A 23,938-nucleotide genomic window follows, 5' to 3' on the forward strand; every position below is an offset into this window, starting at 1 on the left:
AATCAGCTCCTAACTGCCATATTACAGGCTGTGTTTGAAAAATGTCAGTTAGGAGCTGATTGGCTAGTACTTTATCACTGTACAATTTATCACTTTCCAAGCGATGATGAATCTAGCCCTGTGCAAGTGCCTCACAGGCTATTACATTTGGGCCCTTGTGTTTGGGTAATAAAACAAAAGGGGATGCTGAGGATGGTGAAGAGGATACAGTTCCAGATAAGGGTGTTTCTATAGCCATTAGTTTGTTTAGGCTACCACAGAACAGGATATAGAAATGGATTAAAAAAGAAGATACAACTTACCCCCTAAAGCTTGTTTCATAACAAAATCCATTCTCCTCCTGTGAGTTTTGTTTTACTGATCAAAGAAGTATTCGCATCCAGTACAGCTGTTAGGAGACGCTATAAACAACATAACAAAGACAGGAGCAACATTGGTCAAAACTTTCAGTAACGGTAGACAAGTTACAGAGGGTGAACAAAACAATAAATATTTTTGAAGCAGGGAATCAGACATGTACAATTTGAGCAAAGCAATGCTAGCAATCTTTTTTCTAGAACAGAAAGAAATATATTTATTATTTATTAACAGTTTCTTACAAAGACCAATGTTTGCATGGTGGCTATGGGCACTACTAATTTCTATCCCAGATTTTATGTAAATTCAGTATAACTAATGACATTTTTAGATTTACAGTAGGATCAGGGTTAGGAAATGGCATATATAGACGCCAAGGGGTATATTTATTAAAAGTCGATTTTAGCTTTAGGGCAATTTTCAGTTGATTTTATGTGACAGGTATTTACTAAAGTCAAAATCGACTCAAAATCGATCCAAAATTGACTGAAATAGATCTGTACACTTAAATAGTACTACAGCAGAAATGTTAATACTTTAACCTACAGTTAACCCATATAATATTTACTAATAGTTGATTTGAAAATCGACCCAACATCGACCCAAAATCACCATTTTCGATAGAACAATCAGAAATCGTTCTATTGATTTTTTTTCATGTAGAATTGTCTGAAACCTCAATATGATGGAAAACAAACATGGTAGAGAAGCATGTGGGGCACTCTGGCTATATAAATGAAGACATTGAAGGGCACAGCAATGATTAAAAAAATCGTGGATATGCAAATTAGTTCAGGAATGAAGGTGTATGTGGGTAATACAATGCATGTGACCTGGTTTGACCAAAAGAAATGCTTTTGTCAATTTTAGATACATTTTTGGACGATGTTTGGTTGATGTTATCATTTTATCGATCTTGAGTCGATCTTTGATGAATAGAACTTTCAGAACTTCAAATAGAACTCACATCAAACAATTTTTTAACAGGAACTTAAAATCGACTTTCAGTAAATGAGCTATTTGGGATAGTAACATTGTAGTCGATTTTGTAGGGATGTTGGTTCTATTCTGGTCGATTTTAAATAGAACCAAAAATGACTTTTGGTAAATATACCCCTAGGTGTGTAGGACACATCTCTGTGTGTAGAATGTTGCTGACATTTACTAATAATTTCCAGTTGGAGGTTTTCTTGTATTTTAAGACAAGCATGCAGTGTTTGTATTTAACAGCAACACAAACTTCTTATTTACATGATGTAACTGAACACAGAGGGGACATGACATGTCTGTTGACAAAAATAGAAAACTGGATTATTTTTGCACCACCTACTATATAATAGTACTGGTGCAAGTAGAATTTTTTCTTAGTGGTGCTGATAGTAAAAATGGGCATGGTCCCGTCATGAGGGGGCATGGTCACATGAAACTAGGGGAGTGGCTACATGAGAATAGGGGCATGGCCACATTATGCCACAGACCATAATGCCCCTTACACATTATGCCAAACACCGTAATGCCCATTACACATTATGCCACACACTGTAATGCTTATTACACATTATGCCATACACCGTAATGCTTATTACACATTATGCCACACATCGTAATGCCCATTACACATTATGCCACACACCGTAATGCCTTACATATTATACCACACACCGTAATGCCTATTACATATTATGCAGCACACAGTTACGCTACTGACACCATTTTATGTCCCATACACAAAATTCCCCCTTAGAAATTATGCCCCAGCAGTGGTCTGGTGGTACTGCATACCACCACCATATTTCTCAGTGGTACTCCGTACCACCCTACTTTCAGCACTGATAGTAAGTACAAAAATCCACAAAACTAAACAGATACAGAGTACTATACTTGATTTTAAAGAAAAAATACTGTATAATAGGGCTTTTTCTGTCTGGTCATTTGTATCTAGGTGGCCATACTGGGCAAATAATGTACACTCTGAAATGGTATTGAATTGGTTTCTTGTGTTCTAGAGCCTATAGCTGATGCAAGAGCTACAGTACATACCTTCCATTTAGTCCTCTTTGGACCTAAGAACACCTGTAGGATCCTTGCAGCTTCATCATTTTTAAGCAAATTACAGTAAGTGCAAACTGTGACTCAAATGGCTTAAAAAGGGTATATATATTTGTTTCTGTCTTATGACATGCAAGCAGAAACAGGCAAAGCTGACATTACTGTAATTGCTGTTAGAGCGTAGTCCACACAGCTGGATGTTCCATCAGAGCCTTGTGCTTAATCCAATCTGCCCCTTGGTGTTTAGTATTGGTATATAGCGATCATTTTAATTTTTTTAAAGTACCTATTTTCTTCAATAATTACCATAATTCATAATTAAGAATTTTGGAGATAAAAAACTAGAGATGTGTGGGTTCGGATTTACTCGGTTCTTAATGCCAAATTAGCGCAAGTTCGGTATTGTCTGGATTTTTCTTATTGGCTATCCAAAACATGTGACAGCCAGATACCCAATAATTGCCGTTTTGAGATCTGAGTAAATTTGGCTAAATCTGGGTAAACAAAAAAACCCGCACAATTGTAAAAAAAAAAAAAAAAAAGTAGTGCAAAATTTGACCATACCCCCATTCTTGCAGCGCACCCATATGCCACTCAGAGAGCTATACTCTGCCGTCCTCTGGCACCACAAATCAGGACTGTACTGTTGAGGGATATGTAAGTACAGTATAATATTGTAACTCGCTGGAGATGGTAATTAGGGATACAACAACGGGATATGGTCCTTGTGTCGACCTCACTTAGGTCGACAGTCATTAGGTTGATCGCTATTGGTCGACATGCATTATGTCGACATGGGCATTATGTCGACATGGCAAAGGAATAGTAACCTGCCTAAAGGCGATCCATGCCAGGGGACTCGGTTCACTTATTGGGGTTCCCGGTCACTTTACAAAAAAAACAACACCAAAAAACCTCATGTCAACCTTTTCCAGGTGTCGACCTAGTGCCTGCCGACCAATAAAAAAATGGTCCAAAATGTACAAAACCTCTATATCGTGTAGCAGCAAATTATATAGCAACAGTCATTTTCTGAACCAATTAGAAAATGAAAGTAAATGTTTGATTAGCTGCTACAAGTTACAAAACATCTGTCCACAATTCCTCATGTTGTCAGCTAAAGCCCAGGTTTTGTCTCCCCTTTCCCTGTGCAAAAGGATTTTGGTATTGTCAATATTATTATTACTAATTTAATTTTATAAATTGCCAAGACACACACAGTGTTGTACAATATTGCTTCATCTCACCCACGTAACATAAGGTATCAATGGCAATGGTGTCAGGCAGCTCTCAGCCTTCAAAAACAACTCCAATTACCATAATTGCTTTAAGCTTTGGAAATGATCTGAATGTTGCTACTATTTAATGTAAATGAGGAATGGTTTTCAGCAACCAATGGGAAGCATGATTGATAAATCCAAAGAAGAGGGATTATCTTCTCTTCATGGCCTGGGTAGATTAAGCATTGCGGTGTGGACATTTCTGTCACAGATAGTGCCCAAAGACTGGCAACAGATAAATAGGAACAATCCAGCCAATTGTGATCTCTCAGGCTTTACATGTGTCAGGCAACGTCATGTCATGGGGATTCCAAATTCTTATACCAAATAAAATCCTTTTTACCCATCACATCACTATTAATTTCCAGAAAGCGCACTGACACCTGTCTGTTTGAGGAATACTTAGGAATGAATAATACTTCAAAGCATTTCTGTTGTCAGTTTTAATATGAAAGTCTTGTTCTTTTGTTCACAGGCAACTTTATGATAAATTGTTAAAGGAGGCCTGAGCAATAGTTGTTCAGTTTCCAAGTGGCACAGTTTGTTAGGTAGTTATTCTTCATCTCCAAAATGTAATAACGTTTTAAATAAGCTCTAAGTTATTGCCAACTTTGGGGGTCATTCCGAGTTGTTCGCTCGTTGCAGATTTTCACTATACTGCGATTAGTCGCTTACTGCGCATGCGCAAGGTTCGCAGCGCGCATGCGCTTAGTTATTTTACACAAAAGTTAGGTATTTTACTCACGGCATAACAAACCATTTTCATCGCTGTGCTGATCGTAGTGTGATTGACAGGAAGTGGGTATTTCTGGGTGGAAACTGGCCGTTTTATGGGAGTGTGTGGAAAAACGCAGGCGTTCGAGTTGCAAAACGCACGAGTGGCTGGAGAAACGGGGGAGTGGCTAGGCGAATGCTGGGTGTGTTTGTGACGTCAAACCAGGAACGAAAAGGACTGAGTTGGTCGCAATGGCTGAGTAAGTCTGGAGCTACTCAGAAACTGCTAAGAAATTTCTATTCGCAATTCTGCTAATCTTTCGTTCGCAATTCTGCTAAGCTAAGATACACTCCCAGAGGGCAGCGGCCTAGCGTGTGCAATGCTGCTAAAAGCAGCTAGCGAGCGAACAACTCGGAATGAGGGCCTTTGTTGCAGCAATCAGTAGCTGATCCAAGATAGCAAATAACATAGTAAAGGCCACCAGTATACTTTCCAAGGCCTGAAAGCATGTCCCATAGAACATCCGGTATGTCACTACTTTCAACTGTTTATATTTGTGTTTTTATTTTAAACATACCTATTGCATTATGGGTAAGTTACAGTACTTCTGCTTTCCTTCAAGTCCACATATTGATATGCCACTTACATACTGTGTATCTGTTTACATGAATATATCCTATTTCTATAGTAGATATCATACCGGCTTGAAAGATTAAAGGACATTATACCTGATTTATAACTGCTTATTAAACAGAAACTATTTACATTTTAGCAGTGTTTGTGATCTATTTAACACACATTACTACACTTCATAAAGACAAGTAATAAATATTATATAACATGACAAGTCAACTTAATGTGCCTCACCTAGGGGGTAATTCTGAGTTGATCGCAGCAGGAACTTTGTTAGCAGTTGGGCAAAACCATGGCCCTCATTCCGAGTCGTTCGCTCGGTAATTTTCTTCGCATCGCAGCGTTTTTCTGCTTAGTACGCATGCGCAATGTTCGCACTGCGACTGCGCCAAGTAATTTTGCTATGAAGATAGTTTTTTTACTCACGGCTTTTTCTTCGCTCCGGCGATCGTAATGTGATTGACAGGAAATGGGTGTTACTGGGCGGAAACACGGCGTTTTATAGGCGTGTGGATAAAAACGCTACCGTTTCCGGAAAAAACGCGGGAGTGGCTGGAGAAACGGAGGAGTGTCTGGGCGAACGCTGGGTGTGTTTATGACGTCAAACCAGGAACGACAAGCAGTGAACTGATCGCAGATGCCGAGTAAGTCTGAAGCTACTCTGAAACTGCTAAGTAGTTTGTAATCGCAATATTGCGAATACATCGTTCGCAATTTTAAGAAGCTAAGATTCACTCCCAGTAGGCGGCGGCTTAGCGTGTGTAACTCTGCTAAAATCGCCTTGCGAGCGAACAACTCGGAATGAGGGCCCATGTGCACTGCAGGGCAGGCAGATATAACATGTGCAGAGAGAGTTAGATTTGGGTGTGGTGTGTTCAATCTGCAATCTAAATTGCAGTGTAAAAATAAAGCAGCCAGTATTTACCCTGCACAGAAACAATATAACCCACCCAAATCTAACTCTCTCTGCAAATGTTATATCTGCCCCCCTGCAGTGCACATGGTTTTGCCCAACTGCCAACAAAGTTCCTGCTGCGATCAACTCAGAATTACCCCCTAGTCTTCACCTAGTTCTGTCTTCTATTCCTTATTCCAGCTAAGCTATGGAAAAGGAACATGTTTATTTGCTGTTTCATCAAACAAGTCTGACAAATGTGAATGACACTAGACATCAGAGCAATAGCACACTGATGCAATGCTGATTGGTATAATTATGCTCGAGGCAACATGCCAGCTATATAGGTATCACAGAATCATTTCAGTTTTATTAAATAATGCATTCATTGTTTACAGTCTATGTGACAGAGTGTGGGGAGAATTCAATTAGCTGTGGCAAATTAACACTGCTAATTGATCCCCCGGGGGCTATTCAATTACCCCCGAAAACAAGCAGTATATGGGAATTTTTTTCACCTGCACGGAGGTAGGAGAATAAATATCCCCGATAACTGATCCATTTTCACGAGGTGCAAAAATGATGTACCAAACGTTAGTCATCGATTCCTCCATTATGAAGAAGTATGCATTAAGTCAACTTTATGATATTTTGGTAAAATTATGTTTTCAAAGAATAGATGGATTTTTCACAACTGACAAATTGTAATACATAAAAGTCTGTATATAAAGATGTCTGCTCAATTAGGGACACATTTAGGGGCAGATTCAAATAGGAGTGAGCTGATGTCACCGGTTCGCGTTGCACATTTAAAGTATTTCCATAGACTGTGAGCAGAATCAGAGTTTTGTACTTGTCGCATAGAATCAGGGCCGGCTCCAGGCATGTTCGACTAGAGCGGCCGCGCGGGGCGCCACTCTTACAGGGCGCCGCACGCTGCGGCCGCCATATTCCTGCCTGGAGCCAGCCTCTGTGTGTCCCACTCCCGGCCGCTTGTGTGCGCTATGCAGCGCGCTGTGCGGCGCCGGCGTCTGACGTTGGACGCCGGCGCCGCGCAGCGTGCATAGCGTGCAGACAGTTTCGATCCTCCGTCCGCGGCCCGCCCGCGCCCACAGCAGTATTCCCTGCTCCCAGCAGCACCGCAGTGACAGGTAAGTTAAAATCTGTCTGGCACTGTGTGGGGCCGTTTATGTTTCTGGCACTGTGGGGGCATTATTTTTCTGGCACTGTGGGGGCATTATTTTTCTGGCACTGTGGGGGCATTATTTTTCTGGCACTGTGGGGGCATATCTGCACTGTGGGGGCATTATTTTTCTGGCACTGTGGGGGCATATCTGCACTGTGGGGGCATTATTTTTCTGGCACTGTGGGGGCATTATTTTTCTGGCACTGTGGGGGCATATCTGCACTGTGGGAGCATTATTTTTCTGGCACTGTGGGGGCATATCTGCACTGTGGGGGCATTATTTTTCTGGCACTGTGGGGGCATATCTGCACTGTGGGGGCATTATTTTTCTGGCACTGTGGGGGCATTATTTTTCTGGCACTGTGGGGGCATATCTGCACTGTGGGGGCATTATTTTTCTGGCACTGTGGGGGCATTATTTTTCTGGCACTGTGGGGGCATATCTGCACTGTGGGGGCATTATTTTTCTGGCACTGTGGGGGCATTATTTTTCTGGCACTGTGGGGGCATTATTTTTCTGGCACTGTGGGGGCATATCTGCACTGTGGGGGCATTATTTTTCTGGCACTGTGGGGGCATATCTGCACTGTGGGGGCATTATTTTTCTGGCACTGTGGGGGCATTATTTTTCTGGCACTGTGGGGGCATATCTGCACTGTGGGGGCATTATTTTTCTGGCACTGTGGGGGCATATCTGCACTGTGGGGGCATTATTTTTCTGGCACTGTGGGGGCATATCTGCACTGTGGGGGCATTATTTTTCTGGCACTGTGGGGGCATTATTTTTCTGGCACTGTGGGGGCATATCTGCACTGTGGGGGCATTATTTTTCTGGCACTGTGGGGGCATTATTTTTCTGGCACTGTGGGGGCATATCTGCACTGTGGGGGCATTATTTTTCTGGCACTGTGGGGGCATATCTGCACTGTGGGGGCATTATTTTTCTGGCACTGTGGGGGCATATCTGCACTGTGGGGGCATTATTTTTCTGGCACTGTGGGGGCATATCTGCACTGTGGGGGCATTATTTTTCTGGTACTGTGGGGGCATATCTGCACTGTGGGGGCATTATGTTTCTGGCACAGTGGGGGCATTATGTTTCTGGCACTGTGGGGGCATATCTGCACTGTGGGGGCATTTATGTTTCTGGCACTGTGGGGGCATTTATGTTTCTGGCACTGGGGGCATTTATGTATCTGGCACTGTGGGGGCATATCTGCACTGTGGGGGCTTTTATGTTTTGTGGCACGGCGGGCATTTATTTATCTGGCACTGTGGGGGCATTTATGTTTTGTGGCACTGGGGGCATTTATGGATCTGGCACTTATGTATCTGGCACTGTGGGGTCATTGATGCATCTGGCACTGTGGGGGCACTTATGTATCTGGCATTGTGTGGTCATTTATGTATCTGGCATTGTGGGGGCATTTATGTATCTGGCACTGGGGGCATATCTGCACTGTGTGGCCATTTATGTATCTGGCACTGCTGGGGGGCATGTCACGTGTAGCTGGCACTGCTGGGGGTATGTCACGTGTAGCTGGCACTGCTGGGGGGCATGTCACGTGTAGCTGGCACTGCTGGGGGGCATATCATGTAGTGTATCTACTAGGCGTCTGTGGCTAGGCAATGTGTCTATCGTGCGCTGCCTGGCGCAAAGTGTCTATCGTGCGCTGCCTGGCGCAAAGTGTCTATCGTGCTCTGCCTGGCGCAAAGTGTCTAACGTGCTCTGCCTGGCGCAAAGTGTATAGGAGGTTCTACCTGGTGCAAAGTGTATTAGCTGCACTACTATGTGGTGTAATGCGAATTGCCACTATTCTGTGGTCATGCACCTTCCCCACGAAGCAACGCCCCTAAATTTTTGCTGCGCGCCTTCGGCGCGCACTGTCCCTGCTTCAGCATGTGGGTGGAGGAGCACCAAGCATTACAGTATGTACATCATTTTGCCCTCCTTACTTAAAAATGTGCCCTCCTTGTGATCAGCACCCTGCCCTAAAACGTGAACACTATCATGTGTAGCTGGCACTGCTGGGGGTCTATTGTGTGTAGCTGGCACTGCTGCGGGGCATGTCATGTGTAGCTGGCACTGCTGCGGGGCATGTCATGTGTTGCTGGCACTGCTGCGGGGCATGTCATGTGTAGCTGGCACTACACTGGAGACATTGTGTGTAAGGAACACTACTGTGGCTGTTCTGCATAAGGCTGCTAATTGTGTGCATAGAGGGGGTGTGAAAAAATATATTTATTTATAGTTTAATAATATGAAGTTACGAGACCACACCCACTTTCCCAGGAGGCCACGCCCACTTTTCCAGAAGCGCGCGCGCCTTCGGCGCGCGCATAGGGGTTGGGGGGCGCTTTTACATTTTCTCGCTCAGGGTGCTAGTATGCCTGGAGCCGGCCCTGCATAGAATACACCAGGACTGTTTCTGGTAAGCTTCCGCTCATAACTGAATCTGCACCTTAGAGCTGGATGTATGTGGTGCTCCAAACACACATGTAAAAACTTGTGTGTACACTTTCAGTTAACATATCTCAAGATATGTGCAACACAAAAACAGTAGTATTTCTGCATCAGATGTATGTCAGGCATACAATTACCTATTGTATACTTATACACCATAGTAGTGTAAAGATGTGGCAGTAGAAAATGCAAAAGTGGAATTACCCTATTCATACATAATACAATGTAATGAAGTTTCATAAACACAAAAACTTCAAGTCCCGAATCTTGGCATAAATATGAAAAGTTACTCTTTCTCATAAAACATAATGAAATACAAACATCCCATTACACCAAGTTACCTTAGCAATGTCGCTTGCAATGAGGCTTTAATTGCTATTAACAGTCAGGGTCCATTTGGGACAGGAAATGGGGCGTGGCGGAAAAAATGCAGGAATTATGTCAGGGTGTGTCTCAGCCAAAACCGGCCATAGGCATAGGCAAACTAGGCAAATGCCTAGGACATTTGGTGTTCCTATGGGCACAAACAGCTTCTGCTGATTAAAATGATATGCAGCATGCCTATATTCTGTGTGTGACTGCGGCTGTATCTGCATATGAAATTCTATGCTACAGTGTATTCTTGGAAATCACTGTAATGTAGCATTCCATATGCAGATACAGTCACAGTCGCACACAGAATATAGGCATACCGCATATAGGGGGTAATTCTGAGTTGATCGCAGCAGCAAGTTTGTTAGCAATTGGGCAAAACCATGTGCACTGCAGGGGGGTGGCAGATATAACATTTGCAGAGAGAGTTAGATTTGGGTGGGTTATTTTGTTTCTGTGCAGGGTAAATACTGGCTGCTTTATTTTTACACTGCAATTTAGATTTCAGTTTAAATACACCCCACCCAAATCTAACTCTCTCTGCACATGTTATATCTGCCTGCCCTGCAGTGCACATGGTTTTGCCCAACAGCTAACAAATTTGCTGCTGCGATCAACTCAGAATTAGGCCCATAATTTTAATCAGCAGATGCTGCTTCTGTGCCCTAGTCACATAGTAATGCAAATAAGATGCATTTTCGGCAATAAAATATACCCAACGTTAGCATAGCTGGCCGGGAGCTGCCAGTTGAATTACGCCAGGCATCTCTTGCTGCATGACGTACTGAGGCAAGATGTATGAGGACACATCTGTATCCAAGCAGAGGCAGAGGTCATAGTGTTAGTGGCCGTGTGAGTGGTGAGTTGGTTGTGCAATAGTGTTCAGCATATGTGTAAGGGGCATTATGTATGTCATGTATAAATGCATTAATAATGTGTGGCATATGTGTAAGACACATTATCTGTATAAGTGCATTAATAAAGGTTGGCATAATGTGTAAGACACATTATGTTTATAAGGACATTAATAATGTGTGTTATATTTGTGAGGGCATTACTTTGTGGTATTATGTGTATAAAGGCATTACTAATGTGTGGCATTATGTGTATAAGGTGATTTACTGTGTGGCATAATATATAGAAAGGGCACCACTGTGTGATACTAATGTGAATAAAGAGCAATATGGTGTGATGTAATGTGAATAAGGGGCACTACTGTGAGGAGTAACGTATATAGGGTAAAGTGGTACTACTGTGTGATGTAACGTGAATAAGGGACACTATCACATGATATAATTTGAATAAAGGTGCACCACTGTGTGGCGTAATTTGAATTGGGGTTACTATTTTGTGGCCATGCTCCTTCCCAGCAAAAACACGCCCCTTTTTGGGCTGCACAGCGAATGTTCACACTGTCCCTTTTTAAAATATAGGGGGTAGGAGCACCAAAATGAGAACTGCTATGGGCAAGGGGTGATGGTGCTGGGAAAGGGGTGCAAGGTCCGAGGTGGAACTAGTGGCGGTGCTAGGGGACACCAGCCAAAATCTTGCCTAGGGCATCATATTGGTTAGGGCCGGCTCTGGTCTCGGCCTACATGGTGCCAGCATCTGAGTTCCTGCGGCCATTCTGTGTGACCATAGATTATTAAAGGATCTGTGAACACTGTTACATACAGTATTTGTACACAGTTGCTTGGATCTATGAAGCTGCTGGTGGGCATCTCAATACATTTCTAGGCACCTATAGAATTAGCATATTGTTGCACATTAGCTGTGTACAGGATCGCAGCTGCAAATGCATTAGCGTACATGTCTGAATCAGGCCCTTATTGTCCAAGTATCATTATGTAGCATATATACATGTACAATACATGCCCATATTGTATACACCTTATGCTTGCCTGCCCCTATGCAGGTGTAATGGCAAATCTAAGATACACACAAATCTAAATGATTATGTGGGTTGTATTATATCAATGGATAAAATACACTACCTATGGGCCTATTTCAGACCTGATCATAGCCCTGCAAAATTTTGCAGGGCTGCGATCAGGCAGACTGACATGCGAGGGGATGCACAGCACAGGGCTAGTCCGCCCCGCATGTCAGGACCCCCCCCCTCCCCCCCCCCCCCCCCCCTTCCACAGAAGTACAAAAGCTTTGCACAGCAGCAATGCTTTTGCACTTCAGGAGTAGCTCCTGGCCAGCGCAGCTTTTGCGTGCTGGCCGGGAGTTACTCGTCGCGGGCCGGGTCGCAGTTGCTGCACATGACGTCATGCATCCGCTGAGGCCCGCCCCCGAACGGTCCAGCTATGCCACGCCCACAAAATGGCAGCCAAACGCCACTGTGCCGCCCCCTCCCGCCCAGCGACCGCCTCTGCCTGTCAATCAGGCAGAGGCGATCGCAAGGCAGTGATAGCGGTCGGCTGTCAGCCATGCGCCGGCACACTGTGGTGCCGGCGCATGCGCACTTCTGACCTGATCGTTGTGCTGCAATGAACGGCAGCACAGCAATCAGGTCAGAATGATCCCCTATGTACAGTAATGTTTGCTGGAGGTGTAACTAAGCATATATTTAACCTTTACCATTTACATTTTCATGTTATCTCCAGAAAAATGTGATGGCCATCAAGAGAAAAGTGGAAAAACATAAAAGTACTCCAAATCATAAGTACAAATGCAATGATATATTTTATATAGTATATTACCAATATCTAGTAGTGTGTAGGACAAATGAATATTGATACAATATTGTAATCACTTATCCATAATACTAAGGCTGGTATCCAATTAGGCCTGTTAACTTTTCTCCCCCCCAAAAAAGTGCTGATTTATGACCAATGGTCATTATTGGGCTATCCAATTATAGCCTGCTTTTTTTCAGAAAAACGCAATAGAACGGGATCCGGGATATGCTCCTGATCCTATTTGTTATCATGGCTCCGAGGACTGCCTGAGGCACCCAAAGCATAGTCCCCGATAAGTACTGCATATCAGTCCTGGACAAATCCATTAGCCGAGGTAAATTACATAGTGCATTTAAACATGTATTATATTATTTAATGTCATGTCCTATGAGAACAGATTAGCATTGTGTAAGCAGGTTAGGAATTTTAATGTTTTGCCAGTCATTATTCCATTGTATGGCATGAGAGATTAACAAATCAATTTAGACAATTTTTTTATTTTTCTTAATTTCAAAGATTCACCAATAATTCTGTGTATACATGAATGGAAATTACAGCTAAGGAGCATAATAAAAGCAATAAGATAAATTCATATAATGTCAGTTATTGTAACTGACTATTATCAGCACAGATTCCTGTACACTTCTGTGCACAATCCATTTTATAAAGAATTTATATTAATAGATTGTACTAATAACAGCAACTTTTACATTGTAATAGACTCTCATCAACAATATCTTCTATATAATTGCCCAGATCTGTCACTCTGTGACTGTGTGGATAACGCTGGGCATGGCTAGGAGCTCTCATTGGGTTAGCAGCAGGTCTATCACAATAAAGTTGCACCCCTGTGTGGCGTAATGTGAATTGGGGTTACTATTTTGTGGCCATGCTCCTTCCCAGCAAAAACACGCCCCTTTTTGGGCTGCAGTCTGCAAGTCTCTGCGCTGTAGATAGGGAAAACAAAAAATCCTTTTACTGCAGCATCCTATGGGGGTCATTCCGAGTTGATCACACGTAGCAACTTTTTGCTGTCCGTGCGATCAACTAGACGTCGCCTATGGGGGAGGGTTTTTTTGCATAGCAAGGCTGCGAACCCTTGTGCAGCCGAGCTATGCAAAAACATTTTGTGCAGTTTCTGAGTAGCTCTGGAGTTACTACGATGTCTTCAGCCTGTCAGGTCCCGGAACTGACGTCAGACACCAGCCCTGCAAACACCTGGACATGCCTGCGTTCGCCGCACAACTCCCAGAAAACAGTTAGTTGATGCCCCGGAATGCCTTCCCCCTGTCAATCTTCTTGCGATCGCCCTGCGACAGCCGTTGCTGGGCAATGACGTGCCTGCGCATTGCGGCCGCTGCGCTTGTGCAGAACTGACCCGTTCGCACTGCTATGAAAAACAGCAGCATGCGAATGGGTCGGAATGACCCCCTATGTTCTGCTGCCAGTCCGCCTTCCCCCTCCGGCATCAACAATCCCCACTCCCTAGTCGTGGCACAGGTGGAACAAAAGCTGCTGCGGACACCGGCATAGATGTGTAAGAAAGCGGCGCAGCGGAAGGCTTTCATAGCCCTCCCTGCGCCGCATACTCTCTGAGCCCCGGAGCCTCCACTGTGCGTGATGTCACAGAAGTGCCTTCCCGTTACAGCCGAGCTCAGATCCCCAGAGGCCCTGACTCCGCAACACAGCACCTGGGCTGCCGGCCTGGAAGCCCCGAGATGGCTAATGTAATGGATAGAGTGGGTGATATCACGGAGGGTAATGTCTGGACGCTGAATCAATGTAAAAGGTGACAGTGCTGTGCAGTGCAGTGAGTGTACAGTGTCACCTTTTAAATTGATTCAACCAGTCAGTCAGTTCTGCCAGTCCCAACATGCAGAATTACAGGGAAGTAGACGCACTAAATAAATTACACCTCCCAGCAGCCCTTAACGCCAAAGCATTCCGGCGCTAAGGCCTGCTGGGAGCTGTAGTTTATTGAGTGCATCTTCTTCCATGTAATGCGGTGCGTTGGAACAGTGACGCTAACAATAGTGACTGGCTGCTTGGTTGCTGTGCGAGTCTCTGGGAGAGCCACTGCCAAAGGGAGGACAGCAGCTTAGCTGCTTCCAGGAGGAGAAGCAGGAGAAGCATTACCCCCCCCTCCCATACTCGCAGTACCTCCAGGCCCCATCCACGGCACTAAAAATGGTAAAGTGACTACTCCCACTTTGGCGCTAATCCAATGCTACACTTTTTGCAGGAACTTCTATTTTCTCAATAAAATGTAATGTACCAGCTTGATGTGAATAAAATATAAATTTAATACTACACAATGATTAAAATTATTCACATCAAGCCGGTACATTACATTTTATTGAGAAAATAGAAGTTCCTGCAAAAAGTGTAGCATTGGATTAGCACCAAAGTGGGAGTAGTCACTTTACCATTTTTAGTGCATTTTTACTGTTTGGAGTTTGCAGGGAACGCCAAGACTACCCCCAGGCTTGCACAAATCCTTACAGCGCAACCATCCACCTCTATTATTCCTTTTTTGTTCTGCATATTTCCCATCCACGGCACCCCCACACCCCCCCTCCACCACCCATGGTGGCTCCGGACCCCCACCCACAGCACCTCCGCACCCGCCCCTCGCCCAACCGCCACACTACCCCCTCCCCCACCCGCGGTGGCTCCGGATCCCCCACCCGCAGCAGTCACCTATCCCCCACCCATGCCACCACAGCACCAGCCCCTCCCCCACCGGGGGCACCCCCACAACCACCCCTCCCCCACCCACAGCACCCCGGACCCCCTCCCCCATCTGCATCACCCCCACCACCGCCACTCCCCCAACCACAGCACCTACTAGGTGATTCATCAGGCCCTGCGTGCGCTGTTCACACCATTGCAAGGGGCTACGACCCCTTAACCATCGCAGGCCCTTTGTCCGTGCAATATTTAACCACTCACACAATTATGATTGGAGGTAATACTCCATATAATACAAATATTGCACGCCCTTGGGGGTTAAGGGGGCATAGCCCCTTACGACGGTGTGAAGAGCACCCGTAGGGCGCGATGAATCACCTAGTAATATATATCTGCTGGAGGGTGAAGATAGTGGTCCCATATCTGCAGGGTCCATTAGTGGTGAAGTTTAATGCGTTTCATCAATTTAGGTGCCCAAAACTTCTTCAGAAGCATATGCCTCTTCTGAAGAAGTTGTTAGCACTTACCATGATGAAACGCATTAAGCAGCACCATTATTGGACACTTCAGATATTGGACCACTATCTTCATCCTCCAGATCAGCACTTTGGACCTACCAGTCATACTGCCATTCACCAATCGCCACAGCTATTGCAAGACTCTTGCTAATCATGTTATTATTCCGGATTTTGCCATTTGAAGTTTCCATTTGGACATTAAGGCTACATTATTTTGGTCCTGTGAGCTGTCCATATACTACCTTAATCTTTATTGAGCTATTGTAGCCTTTTAGAAGTTTATACCTATATAATAAATTGATTAATTTTAAATAAGCCGTGTCCCAGTGCATTTTTATATACAGTTGTGCTCATAAGTTTACATACCCTAGCAGAATTTGTGATTTTCTGGCCATTTGTCAGAGAATATGAATGATAACTTACAAACTTTTCATTCACTCATGGTTAGTCTTTGGGTGAAGCCATTTATTGTCAAACAACTGTGTTTACTCTTTTTAAAATCATAATGACAACAGAAACTACCCAAATGACCCTGATCAAAAGTTTACATACCCTGGAGCTTTTGGCCTGATAACATGCACACAAGTTGACACAAACGGGTTTGAATGGCTACTAAAGGTAACCATCCTCACCTGTGATCTGTTTGCTTGTAATCATTGTGTGTGTATAAAAGGTCAGTGAGTTTCTGGACTCCTGAAAAACCCTTGCATCTTTCATCCAGTGCTGCACTGACGTGTCTGGAATGGGGAAAGCAAAATAATTGTCAAAGGATCTGCGGGAAAAGGTAATTGAACTGTATAAAACAGGAAAGGGATATAAAAAGATATCCAAGCAATTGAGAATGCCAATCAGCAGTGCTCAAACTCTAATTAAGAAGTGGAAAATGAGGGATTCTGTGGAAACCAAATCATGGTCAGGTAGACCAACAAAAATTTCAGCCACAACTGCCAGGAAAATTGTTCGGGATGCATAGAAAAATCCACAAATAACTTCGGCTGAAATACAGGACTCTCTGAAAAAAGTGGTGTGGTTGTTTCAAGATGCACAATAAGGAGGCATTTGAAGAAAAATGGGCTGCATGGTCGAGTCGCCAGAAGAAAGCCATTACTACGCAAATGCCACAAAGCATCCCGCTTACAATACTCCAAACAGCACAGAGACAAGCCTCAAAACTTCTGGAACAAAGTCATTTGGATTGATGAGACCAAAATTGAACTTTTTGGCCACAACCATAAACGTTACATTTGGAGAGGAGTCAACAAGTCCTATGATGAAAGGTACTCCATTCCTACTGTGAAACACAGAGGTGGATCGCTGATGTTTTGAGGACGTGTGAGCTACAAAGGCACTGGAAACTTGGTCAAAATTGATGGCAAGATGAATGCAGCATGTTATCAGAAAATACTGGAGGAAAATTTGCACTCATCAGCCCGGAAGCTGCGCATGAGATGTACTTGGACGTTCCAACATGACAATGATCCAAAACACAAGGCCAAGTCGACCTGTCATTGGCTACAGCAGAATAAAGTCAAGTTTCTGGAGTGGCCATCTTAGTCTCCTGACCTCAATATCATTGAGCCACTCTGGGGAGATCTCAAACGTGCAGTTCATGCAAGACAGCCCAAGAATTTACAGGAACTGGAGGCTTTTTGCCAAGAAGAATGGGCAGCTTTACCATCTGAGAAAATAAAGAGCCTCATCCACAACTACCACAAAAGACTTCAAGCTGTCATTGATGTTAAAGGGGGCAATACACGGTATTAAGAACTGGGGTATGTAAACTTTTGATCAGGGTCATTTGGGTAGTTTCTGTTGTCATTATGATTTAAAAAGAGTAAACACAGTTGTTTGACAATAAATGGCTTCACCCAACCACTAACCATGAGTGAAAGAAAAGTTTGTGAGTTATCATTCATATTCTCTGACAAATGCCCAGAAAATCACAAATTCTACTAGGGTATGTAAACTTATGAGCACAACTGTATTTTAAAGGAAATCTGCCTTTTTTAATTACTTATCAAAGTCTTTCTCTAAATAGAATTCATGTTGAAGCCATCTAATGTTGGAATATACTATTTTATTATATACTGATAGCGCGGTTGGTTGATTTTTTCTTTCTTCTTGTATGAGTTTGTAATCTTGGATTTATTCAGTCTATAGATTTGGAAAATTTGTATTTCTTTTTTAGGGATCAGCATGGAGCATTATTTCTATATTGTTGCTATACTGAGCAGCAAGAACTGTTATTTACAATATTTTTTGGAAATTACGAAAAGTTTTTTTTATTGTTGCTACAGTATATGGTTTATCATTTGAAAAAAAAAAAGGAATATAGCCAAGAAAAGTAACATAAATTACTTTATCCAAAGAGCTGCTTCTGTAGCTATGAGTAAATCATGTAAAGTTTTGAACTAGCTAAATGAAACTTAGAAATGTAATACCAGATGGTGCCATCGCAGCCAACGCTCAGTCACCTACAGACATGTGCCAAGAATGCATCCAATCTGGGAAATGCGCTCCATGCATCATGTAAACAGCCAACCACCTCCACAATCCAAAATTCATTGGTTCATACATTTTTTTTGGAAATGGCATTAATAATAGTGTAAATAGTAAAGTGATTTCTTTGAACCGGAAATAAAGCCCAAAAAGTCAGCCTTAAATGTCTGCTTTGGGAGGAGAATAATATAATATATCCCATAATATCCCTTTAAACTGGGGACACTAATGAATTACCTAGGTTCTGTGGCTGGCTGACTTCAAGTCTGTATGTCACCAGGTTTTATTCAGCCCCAGAACCTGTGTAATTTATGAGTGTCCCAGTTTAAAGGGATATTATAGTCATCCTATAATATATAATATAAATGTGTACATGTCCATTGTATATTTTGTGTTGTTCTTGTTGACTTTGATGAAAAGCAATGCTGTTTGGTGATCGTTCTCGTACAGTCGCTGCACCTGTTGACTGACATGAAACCTCAGATTTGAAAATCGTGACTAGTTAATGATTGTCAACCAGGCACCACTACTGTATTACCAAGTGATGGAAGTAGAAGAGATAAGGAAAGCACAGCAGGGCACATCATGAGTGTTATCATCATTTTCATCATTCTTGTCACCACTTGCTTCCACAATTGTAAAAAAAAGTAATTGAAATGTTGCCTAACCACCATCTGTTTACTGTTGACCAGAAATCAAATACACTATGCAAAATCCTGGCTTGCAAAACTTGATATTGAGTACTGGCTTCTCTCCAGAAACTAGTTTGAAGTGGGAGATCTAATGGCTAAAATATTTTTTCTGTTGTGCACTCATGGCACATATCATATATCCCCTGTTTTGCTCATGCTTTTAGTCCGATAGTACATTTTCCAACCAGATCTACATTGGATATGCTAGATAGAAAGACTGCATGAACACTGAAAATCCTGAGTGATTATGTTATTTCAGAATAAAAATTGTGGGAAATGTGTTTTGTTTTGCTAAAACAACAGCAAATCATGGGAACTGCTTGTAACCTGCTACACCCTATTGATAAGCGCCCGAAGTAGCTAAAAGTGTTGACTATATTATAAAATGTCACAAGCAATAAAACAAATTCATTTGAATGCAATGCTGAACAGCGCTGGAAATGAGTGATCAGAGCTATTAAAATGCTTGCTGCGCAAATGGTATTTTCTGACTTAAGTGCCAGGTGCAATGCTATTAGCACACACAGTATGCCCGTGACCAGTGGCGGCTCTAGAGGTGGGGCTGCAGCATAGTCCAAAGTTAAAATAGGGGGGCCACGCCTGCTGCCACTGACTGTCATCCCAAACTGACACATTTGCAGTTGGTGTGGCTCCCCTATTGCCTTTGCAACCCCACCTCTGGAGCCAGCACTGCCCACAACTAACATCGAGGTACTAGTTTAGTCAGATTTCTGCTCGCACCTCAGGAGGGCGTGAGCAGCAATCCTCTAGCTGCGGTTTACAATTGAATAGCTCTGGGCACTTATTTCAGGTGCTATTCAACATCACATTCAATTGACTTCTCCCATTGAATCTCATTCTCAGACAACCACTACAGATGGACAATGGGCTAATTTTGGGCTACAGCAATGACTTACGACATCATTGATGCAGCTAGGAGAGGAAATACATTAGAGAATATGTCACTGTGGGGTATATGTATAAATGGTCATTATGGGGGGGAAGCGGTATCTGCGCACATCATGTATGTCAGCAGCAGTGTGCCCAGTGACACCCGTCATCATCGATGCTGCTATTTAAACAATAGTACACTGATATGCGGTGGCAATGTAAGAACATTCAGCGGTGCTGATCGTTCCGACACCAGCAGCTATCATTTTGACAGAGATCTCACACATGCACAAGCACACAAGCATGCTGATTAAAATGATATGTGGCATGCTTATATTCTGTGTGCGACTGCGGCTGTATCTGCATACGAAATGGTACATTAAAGTGTTTTCTTAGTAAACACTTTAACGTATCATTAAGTATGCAGATACCACCACAGTCGCACACACAGAATATAGGTGGGACACATATCATTTTAATCAGCATAAGCTGCTTGTGCGTCCTATTCACATAGTGATGCGAATAAGATGCATTTTTGTAAAGATACTTAAGTTGCAGGGGACCTGTCTGCTCACTCACGCCAGGCATCTCCCACTGCATGGTGTATTGAGGCTAGATGTATAAGGACACATCTGTAAGGGGATATAATATATACAAATCCTAAAAGAATATACCCCTTACATTTGCCTATCCATTTATACATTGCATTAAGTATCTTGCTTAGGGTACTGTATACTAAAGTTCGATTTTTCATAACTCCATGACATGCACACATCCACATACAAGAATATCATCAACTATCTTTACTCATAAGAGAGTCAGGTCAGCAAGTGAATTCTGCACAGTGTTTCCTTAGCCTCGAATTACTCCTATAGTCACATAGTAAAGTGATGGGGAAATACTTGTCCCCTGACACACAAGTACACACTGTGTCTTCAGCACTTAAGCGGTCTCCTGTGATAGAGGAAGAGTGTTTTCCTTTAACCTCTATCTGTCACTATGGAGGTAATTCTGCCTGATGCAGTTTTTTTCTTTTTTTTTTTAAATCTGGAAAAGTACAGCATTCAGATGTTGGCTTAAGAAGTTATTATTGTGCTGGTGAATAGCGTCAAAAAATACCACTCATTAGTAAAGACATTGCTCTTGTAACTTGCATTGCTGCTTATGGAGAAGTTCATGTATGACGTTAGTAATCCCAGCTGAGCAGATATTCACAGAAAAGTGGCAGTGTTAGGTAATCGACTTCCTAATGTGTTACTGATTAAGGGGTCTATTTACTAAGCCTTAGATGCAGATAAAGTCACTGGAGATGAAATACCAACCAATCAGCTCCTAACTGCCATGTCACAGGCTGTTTGAAAAATGACAGTTAGGAGCTGATTGGCTGGTACTTTATCTCCAGCAACGTTCTCTCCATCCAAGGCTTAGTAAATAGACCCATAAACCTTGCTATTCCAGAATTTAAGGAACGTGATTGCAGTATATTTTATTCTCGATAACATAAGATTTTTTTCAGGTTTAGTAACATTTTAATCATATAAGTTAAACTCTACGGCCAGAAAACAAAGACAAGCCCAAGTTTACATATTTTACCAGTTTTTATTTTGCACCCTCTACCGGCTCTCCTCGGCTTCATCTCCATTGCTTCCTAACAACAGAACTTAAATACAGAGAAACTATAGTTACATTTTATACTGTATATAAATACTACTTTCTAATTATTAAATAAACTATTAAATAAATATAACCAATGATCTGGTGTCTGCTTAAAGGACATTGGGGCAGATGTGTTAACCTGGAGAAGGCATAAGGAAGTGATAAACCAGTGATAAGTGTAAGGTGATAAAGGAACCAGCCAATCAGATCCTAACTGTTAATTTACATATTGGAGCTGATTGGCTGGTATCTTTCACCTTGCACTTATCACTGGTTCCTTTTGCCTTTTCCAGGTTAATACATCTGCCCCATTATTTTTAACAGGAGATTTCAACAAAATCTTTTAATGTTTTTTAAATCATACTTTGGTGGTTATTTTTGAAGTGACATAAAGTTTCTCCCTTTATTTTGGTCTGTAGGAAGAGTGCTTGCAATGGTACATGCTTACTGATATTCATAAACTCACGAGTGAGGTGGCAAGGCTGGAACCTGAAGGATGAAGCGCAGTAAACAACCAGTGCAAGGTTCTGTGATACAGGGAAATTACTCCTGGGAGGTAAAATAAAAACCTGTAATAGTAGTTCTAGATAAGTACTGTCTACAAACTATGTCACTCCCCCAGGCACCAGCCACTGAACTAGATCGTTTTAACCCATAATCTGCATCTGACATAACTTAGTTCAGGTTTGATTTTTACAGGTCACTGCAAACACTGGAGCAGTGCAGGCCTACTGGTGTAATATTGCAGGTGCATATGGAAAGGACACTCTAAAAATGAACAATCAGAGCATGATATTTTATTTTACACACATTTGTACTAATGGTGTAATGATACTTTCGTTAGTGATAAAAATAAAAAATACAGTTGCTAGAACACACATTTATCTTTAGTGGTGGCCAACATTTTGTCACACATCAAGGCAGAGTAATTTGATAACATAAAATGTAGTACGTCATTTCATGGAAAGCTGGTTGTAAAGCTTTAAATTATTGAGCTGTATCATTTTCTAAAGTTCTGCCAGATTACCAACATGACATGGTTTGTTGTGAGTTTATATGCTATTTTTACAGGTGGGGGCATACACAAGTTGCTTCTTGATTTGGCGCTTCTGATGCTGATACAACGCTCTCACTTCTAGAAGACAGGATATAAGGGGTGGTATTCAGTATGCTGGCTGTTGGGATCCTAGCGCTCAGTATACCGGCACCGGAATCCCGACATATGACAACAATTCTCCCTCTTGGGGGTCCACGACCCCCATGGAGGGAGAATAAATAGCGTGGCGTGCATAGAGCGCCACCGTGCCCGCAGCATGGTGAGGCAGCAAGCCTGCAAGGGGCTCATTTGCGCTCGCCCAGCTGCCTGTATGCCAGCGGTTGGGATCACAGCGCCGGTATGCTGGCCGTCGGGATCCCGGCTGCATACCATACTACACTCGATATAAATGCCATATCCACCAGTGTACCTTTCTCCTGCATCTACCTGCACCATCCTGCCTTTGCTATACATGTCACTTCTGTTTACGAAACTGACATAAGCCCTTTCTCAGCACTTTCATGAGTGAAAGGAATTATCTCAGCTTTGCCTAATTTAATGAGGAGAACTTAGTGGTGTCTTCTGTGGTACCTCTTCCCAGCAATTACAGGTCAGGTGGGGGATCATGGTCTCAATCAATTTACCACAGTAAGTAAAGCTAGATAATGCCATCTCTGGGTGGCATTAGATAATAGCAGCAATGGAAACCACATGTGTAATTTACTTTAACCCTTCAAACTCGGCAGTAGGCTGCTGGCAACCTGAAAAAACTCTTGGTAATTGCATTATCCATCTGTATAACATTATGTATAACTGCTTTATGTGTCACTGATATGCTGATGATTTTTTGCCACAGGGTAATGATAAATACTAGCGGAGAACAGTGCTGTCCCCTGCAAATAGTAAGGTAATGCAGGATGTGAAAAGGAGTATCTGATAAAGTGGTGTATTTGGGATTCGGTCACATGACCGGCAGTCAGGATCCCAGTGGTCAGGATACCGACAATTTCCACTCATGGCCCCGCAAGGGGCTCCATAGCGCTCGCCCTCTCTACCAGCATTCTGGCGGCCGGGACCCCAGGGTCGGTATGCTGACCTCCAGGATCCCGGCCACCGGCAAAACAATCCGATCCCGTGTAGTTTAATAATTAGTTCCCTATAAAAGCTGACTTTGAACTATCAGTATTTTTGTAGTCGTGATTCCGGCGTCGGCATTGTGACCTCCGGGATCCTGACTAGCGGTATTGTAACTGCTTCCCCTAAGTTGTCATCCTGCAGCATCCCTTTGATAATCATGCTTGGTTAAAAAGCAAAGAC

At 42.9% G+C, this 23,938-nt stretch overlaps 1 protein-coding gene across 2 annotated transcripts in view; it reads right to left on the reverse strand.

Annotated features, from left to right (window-relative positions):
- Nucleotides 1-23,938, reverse strand: part of CPLX2 (complexin 2) — a 214,917-nt gene that overhangs the window by 39,354 nt on the left and 151,625 nt on the right. For both annotated transcript variants that reach the window (XM_063928011.1, XM_063928010.1), the window contains exon 2: nt 303-401. In XM_063928011.1, coding sequence (XP_063784081.1) covers nt 303-333 — 31 coding nt within the window. In that variant the 5' untranslated portion in view covers nt 334-401. The remainder of the gene's footprint in view (nt 1-302; nt 402-23,938) is intronic.

The sequence above is a fragment of the Pseudophryne corroboree genome, chromosome 6 (assembly GCF_028390025.1).
Source record: "Pseudophryne corroboree isolate aPseCor3 chromosome 6, aPseCor3.hap2, whole genome shotgun sequence".
In the NCBI taxonomy this organism is placed as follows: Eukaryota; Metazoa; Chordata; class Amphibia; order Anura; family Myobatrachidae; genus Pseudophryne; species Pseudophryne corroboree.